The sequence below is a fragment of the Globicephala melas genome, chromosome 7 (genome assembly GCF_963455315.2).
Source record: "Globicephala melas chromosome 7, mGloMel1.2, whole genome shotgun sequence".
NCBI classification, from domain to species: domain Eukaryota; kingdom Metazoa; phylum Chordata; class Mammalia; order Artiodactyla; family Delphinidae; genus Globicephala; species Globicephala melas.
The window spans coordinates 62,219,792-62,235,569 of record NC_083320.1 but is presented as its reverse complement, the minus strand read 5'-3'; the positions used below and the strand labels follow the sequence as shown (position 1 = coordinate 62,235,569).

At 38.9% G+C, this 15,778-nt stretch overlaps 3 protein-coding genes across 6 annotated transcripts in view; 2 read left to right on the top strand and 1 right to left on the bottom strand.

Annotated features, from left to right (window-relative positions):
- The window catches only part of CFAP210 (cilia and flagella associated protein 210), a 36,841-nt gene extending 34,960 nt beyond the window's left edge, over positions 1–1,881 (bottom strand). Inside the window, exon 1 of the mRNA XM_030852420.2 lies at positions 1,781–1,881. Within this exon, the coding sequence (XP_030708280.1) occupies positions 1,781–1,844 (64 nt within the window). The 5' untranslated portion in view covers positions 1,845–1,881. The remainder of the gene's footprint in view (positions 1–1,780) is intronic.
- A 296-nt stretch (positions 1,882–2,177) lies between these two features.
- On the top strand, positions 2,178–15,630 carry PHOSPHO2 (phosphatase, orphan 2). 4 transcript variants are annotated; one of them, XR_009564607.1, is made up of 4 exons: positions 2,178–2,316; positions 2,776–2,813; positions 4,894–5,068; positions 14,926–15,630. XR_009564607.1 is itself a non-coding variant. In XM_030852385.2 (3 exons), the coding sequence occupies exon 3, from the start codon at positions 7,505–7,507 to the stop codon at positions 8,228–8,230; it is 726 nt and encodes a 241-aa protein (XP_030708245.1). In that variant the 5' UTR covers positions 2,227–2,256; positions 2,776–2,813; positions 7,479–7,504; the 3' UTR covers positions 8,231–9,057. The 4 variants fall into 4 exon arrangements, 3 of the variants coding, with proteins under 3 accessions (XP_030708245.1, XP_030708240.1, XP_060158264.1); XM_030852385.2 differs by lacking the exons at positions 4,894–5,068; positions 14,926–15,630 and adding an exon at positions 7,479–9,057 and having other exon boundaries at positions 2,227–2,256; XM_030852380.2 differs by lacking the exons at positions 4,894–5,068; positions 14,926–15,630 and adding an exon at positions 7,479–9,057 and having other exon boundaries at positions 2,284–2,316.
- The window catches only part of KLHL23 (kelch like family member 23), a 31,385-nt gene continuing 30,866 nt past the window's right edge, over positions 15,260–15,778 (top strand). The window contains exon 1 of the mRNA XM_030852279.2: positions 15,260–15,389. The gene's annotated coding sequence lies outside the window, so the exon portion shown is untranslated. The remainder of the gene's footprint in view (positions 15,390–15,778) is intronic.

The following is a 15,778-nucleotide window of genomic DNA, read 5'->3' as shown; positions in this document are numbered from 1 at the left end:
GGCGAGCGGGGGCTACTCTTCGTTGCGGTATGTGGGCTTCTCATTGTGGTGGCTTCTCTTGTTGCGGAGCACGGGCTCTAGGCACGCGGGCTTCAGTAGTTGTGGCCCGCGGGCTCAGTAGTTACGGCGCACGGGCTTAGTTACTCCGCAGCATGTGGGGTCTTCCGGACGAGGGCTCAAACCCATGTCCCCTGCATTGGCAGGTGGATTCTTAACCACTGCGCCACCAGGAAAGTCCCAGTTCCCTCATATCTTTGAGGATCAGGAGAGCCCTGATTGACCTCCGAGCTATGAATGATTTCACATATCCATGCTTTACTCCATTGATGCAGAGTTCAGTTCTCAGAGGGCAGTCTTATTTCCATGATTCCTACCTCACAGCGACCTTCACACAATGCTAGTAATGGCTGTTGGAGAAGTGAAGCAATTAAAACTTTTAAAAATTGCCACTGATTGTTTTAACAAACATAACTGGTGAGCTCTGAATCAGGTCAAATAAAGACAAGTCTTGCGAGTGGGACTTTCCAAGGAACTGCCAGACAGGTCAAATAATAAGTTTCTAAGGAACTGCCAGACAGCTCAAATAATAAGTTATCTGGGAAATGGGATTTGGAAGGGGTTCAACGCTATTTTGCTCCCTCCACAGGCTGCTAAGCCACTGGATTTCACTGTGATCGCAGTGGTTTTCTAGACTACCATAGGGCAGGGAGAAAGAAGGGGACTAGAACAAGTTAAAGTGCAAAAAACCTCATTGCTCTTACCAAGATTCAGTTATTTGCCTTGATAAACACTCCCCAATTGTTGCAAGCTTTTGGTTTCCTGAGTTCTCAAAAATTGATTTTGACAATTTTTGCTGTTGTTCTTTTTGATTTAATGCAGCACTTTATATATAGGAAAGTGAATATGTGAGCGTAATTTTGTTTTTTCAATACATGCCACATGGGTACTGTCTCTCTCCTACATGTCATGACCCTCTGCTGCTACTTCTTAAGCTCTCCACAGCATAAATAGCCACTAGTGTCCACTGGTGGGAGACTGGCTGGCTCTCACTCAGCATTTGGCACAAGGGACTCTATTGCTACAGAAGCTCCGGAGGTGACATGAAGATAGTCCAAGTTCCCAAGGTTCTGTCACCATGAGAACATTAATTGGGAATTCACAATCTTAAGAAACTAAAATCACTGGAATTAATAAAGAGATCTTTAAATGTCTCACTAGGCTACTTCTATTATAAAATCAAATTTTTATAAAAGGTCATGTGAATTATAATACCTTAAGTAGCATTATTTTCACACTCTATCAAAGTATACGCCTTAGAATGAGACCTTACTTTCATTTTACAGTTGAAGAAATTGAGATTTTCCTTCAGACACTTTCCTAAGAGTACTCAGTAGGTTCACAGCAGAGTCAAGACTCTAATGAGGTCACTGATATTTCCAAAATACATTCCGATTCACTCAATGAATAACAAAGCTTAAGTGCGAGAAAATTCAGCAAACACCAGACTCTTGGACCGGCAACGGCACAGCTTGAGTATCGGGCCAGCTGGTCAACTGGGAGTCTCTGACTTCTTTTTCTCTACCCTTATTTCTGTATACTTTCCCCACCTACCCATTCATCCAAGGGCAAAACTGTCTAATTTACACAGAGCCCGACGATGCCCACGGTGCTGTTTTTGGCTTGGTGGAGCCCGTTTCTGAAGGAAAGGCACGCTCGCCTCTCACTCCATGCCTGGAGACCAGAAACAATCCCTGTGGTGGGATGGACCATTTTAGCTCACCCGTGCTTTCCTTGGCCCGTACACAGCGCCTGCCGAGCCGCACCAGCATCTCTGAGGTACCCATGGCGCTCTCAGACTTGGAAAGGCGTTTCCGACGCCGAAGTTTCCGCTAAACCGCGCAGTTGCTTAGCAACGCCGCCGGAAGTGACAACAGTCGTAGCCGAGGAACGAAGAACGCGCAGTTGTGGGCTGTGGTGCCGGAGAAGGGAGGATGCGCCTGCGCGGGAAGTCAAGGCCAGGCGTGCGAGTGGGGCGGTCCTCCCCCGCAGGCGCAGGCGTCCGGAGTGGGCGGGAGGACAGAGCCCTCGGAAGCGGCGCCGAGGCCAGAACGGCTGCGGGTCTCTGGCCTGGGTCAGTGACGAGCCCTGGGACCCGGTTGGGCCCGGCCTGGTGCTCCCATCGGCATCCAACGTGCGCCTCTCGGGAAACGACACCCGACTAGGTCCCTGCCCCTGGCTTCTGGATGTACCCGGCAGGTGTGCGGGAGAGCGAGGCCTGGGCTTGTCGTGTGTGACCCACAGACCTCGCGGGGGAAGGTGAACGGCAAAGCCCTCCTCCCTCAACTATAGAAACTCAGGGATTAATTGACAGAAAATCTGCTTTTAAATATTTTGGTTTCTAACGCATGATCTGGGCTAGACGGGGCTTAGTTTTCTTTTTTTTTTTTTTTAAATCGCAATGTTAAAACTTGGATTATAACATTCATGTTAGAGCCTTTAAGATATCTTTAATTGCTCGGTAAATACAGTATAGTAAATTGAATGTATTTGGAGGACCAGTCAGACCTCTAAGGACACAAAACCCTGTTAAGAGTGAATATGGGCTACGTTTCAAAAGATCCTTTTCTAACACGTCGAGGTACAAATAATAACATTACAAGGTAGTTGGCTATGACACATACACATTAGGCATCAAACTGGAGTTGCTCAATATGAAAGGAGGTAAGATTTTTAATCACTGAAGTTCTAACACATAGTTGTACTGTTTTTCTTCAGGTTTTCTATCAGATGATCGATCCATCGTAATAATGCTGGTGAGTATGAAAGGATTAATAAAATATTTGTTGGCAGAAATATAGTTTTTGCACATACAACATTGGTGGTTTTTTGGAATCATAGTTTTAAAAATGTTGGGCTTCCCTGGTGGTGCAGTGGTTGAGAGGCCACCTGCCGATGCGGGGGACACGGGTTCATGCCCCGGTCCGGGAAGATCCCACATGCCGCAGAGCGGCTGGGCCCGTGAGCCATGGCCTCTGGGCCTGCGCGTCCGGAGCCTGTGCTCCGCAATGGGAGAGGCCACAACAGTGAGAGGCCCGCATACCGCCAAAAAAAAAAAAAAAAAAATAGTCAAGAACTGGGAAGAGTCAGAGATTTTACCCTACTTGCATGCTGACAACTTAGGCTGCCACCGTTCTGTAGAAGATGCAGACCCCTAGAACAGTGATGAATTACAGCAGTAGCTGTAGCCAGAATATCAGTAATTTTGCCCCAGTTGCCACAGGATGATGCAAAGAGTGCCAGAAGGCACCTGCACATGGAGTGTGTTGCATTACAGGACAGGAACCCTGAGCTTAGGGCATCCAGATCTTTATTATAATGGACAATAAGCATGCCTTTCAAGACTGTTCACTATACATGCATTTTAAAAAATAAATTTATTTATTTTTTACTTATTTATTTTTGGCTGCATTGGGTCTTCGTTGCTGCGCGCGAGCTTTCTCTAGTTGCAGTGAGCCAGGCTACTCTTCTTTGTGGGGCATGGGCTTCTCATTGTGGTGGCTTCTCTTGTTGTGGAGCACGGGCTCTAGGTGTGCAGGCTTCAGTAGTTGTGGCATGTGGGCTCAGTAGTTGTGGCTCACGGGCTCTAGAGCACAGGCTCAGTAGTTGTGGCTCATGGGCTTAGCTGCTCCACAGCATGTGGGATCTTCTTAGGACCAGGACTGGAACCTGTGTCCCCTGCATTGGCAGGCGGATTCTTAACCACTGCGCCACCAGGGAAGCCCTTACATACATTTTTGAGACGATATCCAGAGCAAAGGGCAGTGAGTACCTTGTAAGATATGCAGAGCCACTAGAGACCCATGGAGATTACCTCCTAACAAAAATTCTGTGGAATTTTAACTAAATTGATTACAAAAATTATTGAATCTTACAATATTTGGTGTCAGTAATTTGCCAGTTTGGCGTAGTGTTCAGGTATCATTTGACTTACAACACCTGGTTCTAACTCTAATCCATGGATCTTTACAGCCAAGTGTATCTAGAATTAGTTATTTACCTTCCATGGCCACCACTCATTTTTTTTCTTTGTTGTGAAATTAAGAAGGTAGCATATGCACTTTGATCTGAAACAGAGCTTAAATTATTCCGGGGAAAATATTTTAGTACAAAATCAGCGTAGGAAAAGAATGCACTGCAATTGATGCTACCACTGTATACAGACATTTCTTTTTTAAAAGCAAAAATGAGATTATACTGTAAACATTGTTTTGTGACTTGTTTGTTTAATTTGAACATCTTAACCTTTTACTCACTAAATAAATGGTCTGTTATATGGCTATCATGTACATATCTTATTTAAGCAATCCCCTATTCTTGGATGTCTATGTAGTTTCTAGTTTTCATTATTGTAAAAAAGCACATAGGCTATTGTTAGACCCTGGAAACATTGCAGACATACAAAATATATACTTTACGTGCTTCTGGAGAGAACAGTTAATAACTGCTTCTGGCATTTTAACAAACTGATTTCAAAATAGATTCACTTTCACTAAATCTTTCTACACATCCTTAATTTTTGGAGACATTTTTATTTCAAGTACAGCACTAAATCTTTGAAAGTTTATTGACAACAGAATTTGGTATTTGTCTGTTATTTAATAGGTAAAAAGAAAAACTGGAATCTGGAAATCTTAACATAATCAACCTAACACCTGTGATTTTATCCACTGAATAAGAGTTTATACTCACATAACATTCCCTGTTTTGTATTTAAGGTTTTTGTTTAAACAAAATTTTATTCCTCCCATTGCCATAGGTGCTTTTCTGATGTAAGAGAAAACATATTAGAAAAGGTAAATTTTTAAATATCTTAACTACTTTTATTAATTTTAGGAGTTAAGAAGTCTCCATTCCTTTGCTTGGAATCAGAAGACTTTTTCCCCTGCATATAGAGTAGGAGTAATGTTGGTTAGAAACTGGCTGGTGTTTAAAACTGAAGATTGTCATGACTGTTTAACCTAAGCTCCATGCTGAAATAAGATTAATTGTCTTGGAAATACTAAATTGGGTAAGTATTTTAAATATAGGTTTATGTTGAGTGGTGGGAAAAAACTAATGGAAAAAGATCCGAAATTAAGAAAAGTACACTTGTAGATAGAAATTAATAGTCAACAGTGGAACTAAGTTAACAGTTGGAACTTTGTTAACTTCAGGCTTATGATACAGCTTATTTGGAGGTTAATAGTGAAGGAATTTTAGTAACTTGTGGCTGATTAAGTCTAGGTTTGAAACACTTTGCAACCAACAATGAGTTACATTTGAAAAAAATTTTTTTAATTGTGTATAAATTCAGAATGCCTAAAAAGCATTTTAATTCAAAATGTGCTTAGGTGCATTACCAACGTGATTGTCAACTGTGCTTTATTGCTATTTATTACATTGTTTCTATGGGAAAGTGATTTCTGCACTTAAATCTCTGGAAGCCAATCAGGGACACCTGGATTAGACATTTAGCAATTCATGGATCCAGGGTATCAGAATACTTCATACCATTATACCATCTAAATTCATACAACAGGAGATACATCCTCTAGGTTTGTTATTCTCCAGATATTCTAAATTGAGAGGCAAAAAATACTTACTCTTATATGAGTCGTGAGCTCATTCTCAGTTTCACCTGCTGGATATCTATCATTATAAACCACAGAATACATGTAGATAAATGCCATGTTTTCTTTTTTTTTGGCTGTGTCAATCGGGTCTTATGTGCAGCACTTGGGATCTTCATTGCAGCACGTGGGCTCCTCGTTGTGGCGCACAGGCTCTCTAGTTGTGGTGCGCAGGCTCCAGAGCGCTTGGGCTTTATAGTTTGCGGCACATGCATTCTCTAGTTGTGGCCCCCGTGCTCTGCAGTTGCAGTGCGTAGGCTTAGTTGCCCCGCAGCATGTGGGATCTTAGCTCCGCGACCAGGGATCGAACCTGCATCCCCTGCATTGGAAGGTGGATTCTTAACCACTGGACCACCAGGGAAGTCCCCCATGTTTTCTATTTTTAATTGATCTCTTCTTTTTCTTATTGGTGGGGTTCTTCACTTTTCATTTTAGGATTTCTTGCTAAAACTTCAGAATGGTTGTAAAGTAGATCACAGATGGTTAGTGTGTACTTCGAGATTAATGAATGTTTTCATGTTATTAAACATCTTTTCGTCAAAATGACCTACTTAATATTTTATTTTTAAACTGATTAATAGTCGTTATTCTATTTCTTAGGCACTAGAGTATATTACTAAAGCATGAACTTTGGAGTCAGGCAGACCTGAGTCCAAATTCTAGCTCTGCCATTTAACTAATACTTAACCAACTTAATTAATACTTAAGCTCCAGTTATATATCTTTAAGATGAGGATAATAATAATTCCTACTAAATGGGTTTATGACAGATGATGAGATTGTAAGGTTCTTAGTCCAGTATCTGGCATATAGTGATATCTATAAAAATAACAGTTACTCTTTAAAAAAAATTTTTGTTGTTGTTTACAGACACTAATTGTAGCTTTTCCTGGGAATTCTGTATAATTATCTTTTTTACATGATAATTTTCATTTATACCATCTGTTGATTCATTCCTTTTCTCTTGAGATTTAAGTTAATGATCTTCATTATCTATTAATGAAAACAGAGACTTGAGTAATTGTCATATCAAAAGCAGTGTGATTATTCACATATATCCAGATTATTTGGTACTCCAGAGCTAAACTATCTAGAGAAAATATAAATAAATGTGAAAATTGTTAACAAAAGTTACTTCTAGTGTGGAAGAATTCAACTGACCTCCAGTTCAAGTAATTTGTTTAGACTTTCAAGTACAACATCAAGCAACCATTTGGTTATAACATTGACAACGATGATTTCAAGCTAAAAACCTTTTTCAAAAAATTATTTAAATTTTGCAAGATTTCAGATTATGTTAAATTTGGTCAGAGTTTTGGTTAGTTCACAGAGAATATGTATTGTACATGACCTATTATTTAAAATGAGGCTCATTGTAAACATTTTAAACTAATAAGTTTGTGATTGATAATTTAAAGACAATAAGAATGACTAGCCTACATTTTTTTCTGTCTTATTTTATAACTTTTCTAAATTAAAGTGTAAGGGAATAATTGTTTCATTACTTCTCTCATTAGATTGCTCTCTAGTTTAATTCTGAGTGCTCAAAGAATCACCCCCTCAGGAACACAATAATACCCTGAGTATCCTTTTTATATGTTCTGTTTTCCATTCATTTAGCATACTCAAATATGAACTTTGCTTCTTAGGAAAAAGTGCTTAAATGGTAGTCTTAGAATGCTTAGTCATTTTAACTTGTTTATATTCACCCTTTGTTTCAGCAGATTAAGAGTAATTTTGTTAAATAGATACTATAGCTAGATATGTAGAACCGAGTATGTTTAGGGAATAATATTTCTTCTTTTCCAGGGTAACCCAAATCTGTTTCTGGAACCATGAAAATTTTGTTGGTTTTTGACTTTGACAATACAATCATAGATGATAATAGCGATACCTGGATTGTACAATGTGCTCCAGAGAAAAAGCTTCCTATTGAACTACAAGATTCTTATGAAAAAGGATTTTGGACAGAATTTATGGGCAGAGTCTTTAAGTATTTGGGAGATAAAGGTGTAAGAGAAGATGAAATGAAAAGAGCAATGATATCAATGCCTTTCACTCCAGGGATGGTGGAACTTTTAAACTTTATAAGAAAGAACAAGGATAAATTTGACTGCATCATTATTTCAGATTCAAATTCAGTCTTCATAGATTGGGTTTTAGAAGCTAGCAATGTTCATGACGTGTTTGATAAAGTCTTTACAAATCCAGCAGCTTTTGACAGCGATGGTCATCTCACTGTGGAAAATTATCATGCTCATTCTTGCACTAGGTGCCCCCCAAATCTTTGCAAAAATGTAGTTTTGGTAGAATTTGTATGTAAACAGTTACAACGAGGAGTGAATTATACACGAATTGTTTATATAGGTGATGGCGGAAACGATGTCTGTCCAGTAACCTTTTTAAAGAAGAATGATGTTGCCATGCCACGGAAAGGATATACTTTACAGAAAACTCTTTCTAAGATGTCTCAAAATCTTGAGCCTATGGAGTCTTCTGTTGTATCTTGGTCTTCAGGTGTTGAAATAATTTCTCATTTACAATTTCTAATAAAGGAGTAATACGCCAATAATTGAAATGTGTATCAGTTAAGATTAAATACAGCAGCATAAAACTAAAACCCCAAATAACAGTGGCTTTAAAAAAAGAAAAAGTTTTCCCTCTCACTTAAAAGAATTTCAGAGTTAAGTATCTCAAAGTTTCTGTGTTGCTTTACCAACCTCAGCACTTGACTTGCAACTTATGATCCAAGATTGCTGTTCAAGCTCCTTCCCTCACATCAACTTTCTGGCCAGCAAGGAGGACAGTGAGAGAGAAGGTTGCACCCTCATTTAAATTTCACTGGCCAATACATTGTCACAATGCTCCTTCCTAACTGCAAGGAAGGATGAAAAATATAGCTTTTATTTCAGATGGTCATATTCATAAACAGGCCTTTGAAGGCCTGTTTGCTTCTGAATCACTCTTACTCATGATGGACAGCCTTTTGGGATCCTATTCAAAGTAAGGGGAAGGGTTTATCACTGCAGGCCTCATACTCCAATACCTCTTCACCTGGGTCCCACGAAGACTGTCAGGATAGCCACTCAGTATGTCAGATACCACTTACAGAATTGGCCAACGCTTTCACGGAAAAGAAGCTCACCTACCTAAGTTTCTGTGCTTCCTTAGCCGACAGTTATTGTCAGCTCTCTCATGTCTTTAAGCAGATATTTTAAAAATTGTGTTCAGCTATCAGCTTTTCCCGATGTACTCTGTAGAAGATCTGGTCCAAATTACTTGATCTACAACTACTAAAAATGAAAGTATTATTATTATTTTTTTTTGCTTGCATAATTTATAATTTGTTACTGGCCTCAACTTGTAGAGAAATCACAATGTATAAGAGTAAGTGTTTCATAAATAAAATTTAAAAAAAGAGTAAGTGTTTCAACGTAATCTAACCTATTAATTTAAAGCAAAACAAAGTTTACTTTTTCAACCTGGAAAAAAATAGAGTACCAATTTTTTTCCCATAAAATTACATTGAACATTTTTATTTCTGGAGCTTTCTATATGGAAAAGAAAATCCTAACATTATTACGTAAGGGATATTTATGCCTAAAACATGTGAGCCTAGAAATTAACACAGTACTGTACAACTTTCTAGGTCAGCTGATATTTTTCTAATATCCCTATATGAAACAGTTTCTTAAATGTTGAGTATTCCTACAAGCTATATATTGTATCACTCAATATTTCATTGCCAAACAGAAATAACATACTGATTAAATCAGCATTCTGGAGTTACAGTCTGTAATAATGATATAAATTTAAAATACTTGAAGAACATTAATTTGTATTTCATTTCAAAAGGAAAGTGTGAAATTAATGAACACTTGGGCAATGGATACTGCATCCCTATCTCTAAAATTAACTGATTTGGAAGTAGTGTATTCTTATGTGAACTAAGCATTAGGCTTATTTTAAAGATCTGTAACTGCTAGACATACTTTGGAAATAAATACCAAAGAAAGTAAAATATAAGACTAATCTCTCGGGGAATAAATTTAAAAATATAATCTACCTATTAACCATTTTTGGTAGAGTCCACTAGTTGCACTTACCTCAATTTTGTACTCTACTTCTTTCCATTTTTCCCAGGCATATGACCATCTGAAATAAAAGCTATATTTTTCATCCTTCCTTGCAGTTAGGAAGGAGCATTGTGACTAAGTATTGGCCAGTGAAATTTAAATGAGGGTGCAACCTTCTCTCTCACTGTCCTCCTTGCTGGCCAGAAAGTTGATGTGAGGGAAGGAGCTTGAACAGGCAGCTCACCTTTGAATACTCTCAATCCCTGAAATTGGACTGAAGTTATCTAAGATTTTTAGAACTCCCAGGTGCTTGACTAAAGCAAATCTGAACTCTCTTAGAGGAAATTAATATCCTTAGTATGGTGGGCAGACTCTAAGGTAACCCCCCATGATCCCTATAAGCTCGTATTCTCTGTGTGTGTGGGGGGGAAGTGTATGTGTGGAGAAGGTGATCTAGGACTTGCTTCTAATTAATGCAATACCACAAAGATGATGGGATGTATCATTTATGTGTATATGATTATATTACATCAGATCCTTATGCCCATCTTGTTAGGGAACTCTCTCCCTTGCTAATTTTAAAGAAGCAAGCTGCCATGTTGTGAACTGGCCTTCAGAGAGGGCCACATGGCAAGCAACTGAGGGTGGTCTCTAGCCAAAAGCAAGAAGTAGGTCCTTGGTCCAACAGTCTGCAGGGAACTGAATACTGCAACCATGTAAGTTTGGAAGTGGATCCTTTCATAGTGGAACCTCAGCTGAGATCACAGCTCAGGCTGACACCTTGATTTAGCCTTGTAAGACCCTGAAACAGAGGCCCTTTGAGCTGTGCTTGCACTCTTAACCCACGGAACCTATGAGATAATAAATGTCTGTTTGAAGATGCTAAGTTTGTGGTAAAACTGTTAGCAGCAATAGAAAATTAATGCAATAGGCCTCAAAATCTAAACAGTTTTGTAAGTACATTGTAAAGCACATAGTAAAAAGTAGCTACACCAAGAGATATAAATGAACACCAGCAGAAGTTTTTATTTAAATAGATCTGCATGACCTCCAAGTATTGGAGTTTACAGACACAAACTAAACTTATGAGAATTTTGGCAAAGAACTGAAAATTACATAAACAATATGGAAATACTAGAACTGAAAAATAACATGACTGAAATTAGAATCTTAATGGATGGATTTGACAATAAAACAGGCATAGCTGAAGAGAGTTAGTGAATAAACACAAGTTCGAAGAAAATATCCAGAATAATGCAGAAAGAGACAAAACAATGAAATACAGAAGAGAAATTAAGACATAGAAGATATAGCAAGATCTAACATAGGAAATTGGTATCCCAGAAAGAGAGGAGAAAGAAAATGAAACAAGCAATATTTTAAGAGAGAATGAGAACGTTACAAAGTTGCCGAAATACATCAAACCACAGATTCAAGAGCCCTCATGAACCCCAAACAGGAAAATAAAATGAAAACCACATGAAATCACATTCTTGTAAAACTGCCAATAACCAATGATGGAAAAAGCATCAGATAGCTAGAGGGAAAAAAAAAAAAGATGACATTGAAAGGAGCAACAATTAAACTAACAGCTGATACTATTTTTTTCTTAAATGTTTGATAGAATTCAAGGACGCCATCTAAGCCTGGAGTTTTCTTTGCTGGACGGTTTTAACTACTAGTTTGATTTCTTTTGTAGATTATAGGTAAAGGTTGTATAGTTTTCTTGAGTAAGCTTTGGTAGTTTGTGACTGTATTTGTTATCTCTTGCTGCATAGTAAGTTACCTGAGAATTTAACAGCTTAAAACTAAGCATTCATTATCTCACAGTTTCTGTGGCTCAGGAATTGAAGAGCCCTTAACTGGATTGTTCTGGCTCAGGATCTCTAATAGGGCAAGATGTCAGCTAGGGCTCTAGTCATACGAAAGCTTGACTAGAGCTGAAGGCTCTGCTTGCAAGGTGGCTGACTCACATGGCTTTTGGCAGGAGACCTCAGTTCCTCACTGATTGTTATCAGGAATCTCAATTTGCTGCTGATTGCTGGCAGGAGGCCTCAATTTCCAACCACATGGGCATCTCTAGAGAGTTGCTTGAATATCCTGAAGACATGGTTTCCTGCCAAGTGACCAATCCAAGAGAGAGGGCAAAGAGGAAACCATGATGCCTTAGTGACCTAGTCTCAGAAATCAAACACCATCCATTCCACTATATTCTATTTGTATTCTAAAACAGAATACAGGGACTTCCCTGGCGGTCCAGTGGTTAAGACTTCGCCTTCCAATGCAGGGGGTGTGGGTTCGATCCCCAGTTGGGTAGCTAAGATACCACATGGCTCGCAGCCAAAAAACCAAAACATAAAACAGAAGCAATATTATAACAAATTCAATAAAGACTTTAAAAATAGTCCCCATCAAAAAAAAAAAAATCTTAAAAAACCCCACAACAATACAAAGGCCCACAATCAAAAGGAGGGGAATTAGGCTCTACCTTTCAGTGGAGGTACTTTTAAACCACCATGGTGTCTCTCAAAGACTTTGTCCATTTCATGTAAGTTGTGAAATTTATGGGCATAAAATTTTTCATAATACTCCCATATTAATCCTTTAATTTGCAGTCAACACAATGGATATCTACTGTCTAGATTTTACCATTAGTATTTTACTCTGGGGACTTCCCTGGTGGTCCAGTAGTTAAGAATCTGCCTTCCAATGCAGGGGACGCGGGTTTGATCCCTGGTCAGGCAACTAAGGTCCCTCATGCTGCGGCGCAACTAAGCCTGCATGCTCTACAGCCGACGCTCTGCAACTACCAAGCCCGCGCACTCTGGAGCCCGCATGCCGCAACTAAGACCCAACGCAGCCAAATAGATAAATAAATAAATAGTTTTTAAAAACCCAAAGAACATTTTACTCTGCTTGTTTTATCACATACCTGTCCATTCCTCTATCCGTCTTTTTTTTTTCTTTTGCCTTTTTAACATAAGCATTGTTTGTCCCCTTTCCTTCTTTGTTCCCCAATGTGTAAAACCATGTGCTTCTCTGGCTCTGATTGGAACTCAGTTATCCTCAAGCTCTATGTGAACTCTGGGAATTATTTGATTTATAGTTCTTGGTATCATTCTTTGCCCAGACTTACAGTATTTCACCCTATGCCTGTGTCTTAGTATCCAGCCATAGACTCATGGGGAAAACCCCTCTTACAGATTTCTGAAACTCTCTCTCCATTTAGCTCTGTCCTACAAAAAGCCAATTGTGCCTCCCCAAACTTATCTCCATCTCCTCAACTCGGTGAGACTACCATGGTCCGCTTGGGATTCTCCCTCCCCGCACCTCAGGCTGGGAAATGTCTCCAGGCAGAAATGCAGGCAATTATAGGGCTCACTTCATCTGTTTCCCTTCTCTCAGGGATCACATTCCTGCACTGCCTGTTGTCCAGTGCCTGAAAACTGCTATTTCATATACTTTGTCCAGTTTTCTTATTGTTTACAGTGGAATGGTTAGTCCAATCCCAGTTCCTCCAGGAACAGAAATTGTAGTATCTCATTTTTCATTCCTAATGTAACATGGTGATTAAAAGCTCTGTTCTAGATTAAAAGACCTGAATTTGAATTCTAGCCCTGGATTGGGTAAATTACTAGCCTCTCAACACCTCAAGTTTCTTTTTTTTTTCAATTTTATTTATTTATTTATTTGGCTGCACCAGGTCTTAGTTGTGGAACTTGGGATCTTTTTTGCGGCATGGGGGATCTTTAGTTGCGACATGCAACCACTGCAATACAGGCACCAACCAATCAGAACAGAAGCACCAAACAAGAATGGATTCTGGCCACAGACATAACAGTTCCTGTGTCTGAATAGCAGCCCTGTACTTGTCATATATGCCAACACCTCACACACATACGATGCACTCAATGTTAGTTCACTGAAGTCCAACTTTTAGTCTGTTCTGTTTCCTCTTTTTAAATGTCTGGACATGTCCTTTGCTCATTTATCTATAGGGTCTTGTGTTCTGCTTATCTTTTTCCTGAGTACTTCATATATGGAAGACACAAACATGTTAGCATTAAATTGTGTTAATCTTTTCTAAATCTTATGTTTTATTCTTTCTAGATAATCTGGTCTTAATTTTTATTTTAAAATGTAAGCATATCTAAATTTAATATGTGCCTTATTGTCTCATTAGATTATGTTAGAGTTAATGAAACAAATATATTGATACACACTAGGCTTTTTGCAATAAAATGTAAGACTCTTGTTCTCTAAAATTTTTCCTTTGAAAACAAAAGAATCTTTGTGTTCCCCTCATAGCTAAGCAAATTCTTTGTGACCAGTTTTACTGTGCTGAACTGTGAACTTATAAAATAGAGATGCTAGAGTTAAAAATGGGAATTGAAGAAGACTATTGAATAGAGAGGTAGAGGAACCTCGTGTTCTTCACACGAGATTCTAGGATAGCCGTGGTAGGCAGAATTCTAAAACGGTCCCTTGAGATTTCCCACACCCTTGTGTACATGCCGAGCATAATACCCAGTACTGTGAATCTGATGTATTTTACTACCATGATTAGGTTATGTTTTATGGCACAATTGACTTTAAAATAGATTGTCCGGTGGACCTGACCTAAACACAGGAGCCCTTTAAAAGCAGAGAGTTTTCCTGGCTGGTAGCGGAAAAGGAAGTCAGTGATTCAAAGCCCAAGAAAGATTCAACGTGCCATGGTTGGTTTAAAGATGGAAGAAGGTATATAGTAAGGAATGCTGACAGCCTCTGGAGCTGAGAGCAGCCCCTGGCTGACAGCCAGCAAAGAAACAGGGACCACAATCCTACAATTAACTGCAAGGAAACGAATTCTACCACCAAACATTTGAGTTTGGAAGAGGACTGTGAGCCCCAGATGAGAAACACAGCCCAGGCTGGCACCTTGATTTCAGCCTGGTGAGACCCTGAGCAGAGAACCCACTCACATCATGCCCAGATTTCTGACCTACAGATATTTGTGACAATGTTTTTGTGTTGTTTTAAACTGCTAAATTTGCAGTAATTTGTTACATAGCAATAAAAAACTAACACAAAAGCTAATCTCAAGGAATTGCCTAATTTTCATACACATACCTATTTTGTAATTATGTTTGGCAATTCATACTCTAAAGTAATGAATCGCTTTTTATTCTTCTGACTAGACACTGAACATCGTGATGTATGAAGAGATGCTTATGAAAATGTCTCTGCCTTTGAGAGTTTCGAGGATGACTTAATTTTTTCTGCTAATTCATCTTCTAATTTTTTATAATATGACTGTACTTTTTTAAAAAGAAAAACAAATTTAAAGAAATCAAGACCTCCTGAGAGATAGAGCGCACCCTGCAACCATCTACCAGTGAATGGGCCAGAGCTGAGCTGCTCAGACAGGACTGACCGCATAATTTGAGAGACCCAGAACACAGTGAAAATGAGGCACCTCTTGTTCAAAGATTATTAAGAATTTCAAGACAGCAAAGCATTAAACCAAGAGTGGGGCCTTCTGGTTGCACAGGTCACACATGAAGCCAGATCTGTGCCCAGACCTTCTCCAGCAACTTCCAGATAAAAGCTTTACCAAGAACTGCTTACAGTCCAAAGGCCCCAGTGCTTCTTCACTGCTTGGGTAACATTTGCAAACTGATTGCTCATAATGTCACCATACACCAAATCCTTTCAGAATTTTCTCCAAGGGTGTTTGTATATATGTATGTGTGTGTGTGTCTGTGTATATATGCATATAGGTGTATATGTATATATATGTGCTCTTTGACGTAGATGGATTATTCTTATAATTGTTATATTGCTTTTGCCACTTAAAACTATAAATATTTACCTGTATTAATAAATATTGTTTAAGATTAAAATCTTAAATTCACATTTTTTGCAATTTAGATGGAATGAAGAGGTAAAAAATTGATAGAATTGTAAAGAGGAAGGAAGGAAGGGAGGGAGGGAGGGAGAGAGGAAAGATCCCTGTCCTTTAAGGAACTCCTATAGTAAAATAAGAGGACA

Coding starts and splice junctions, on each gene's coding strand:
- PHOSPHO2 (XM_030852385.2), top strand. CDS start 7,505: ATGAAAATTTTGTTGGTTTTTGACTTTGACAATACAATCATAGATGAT.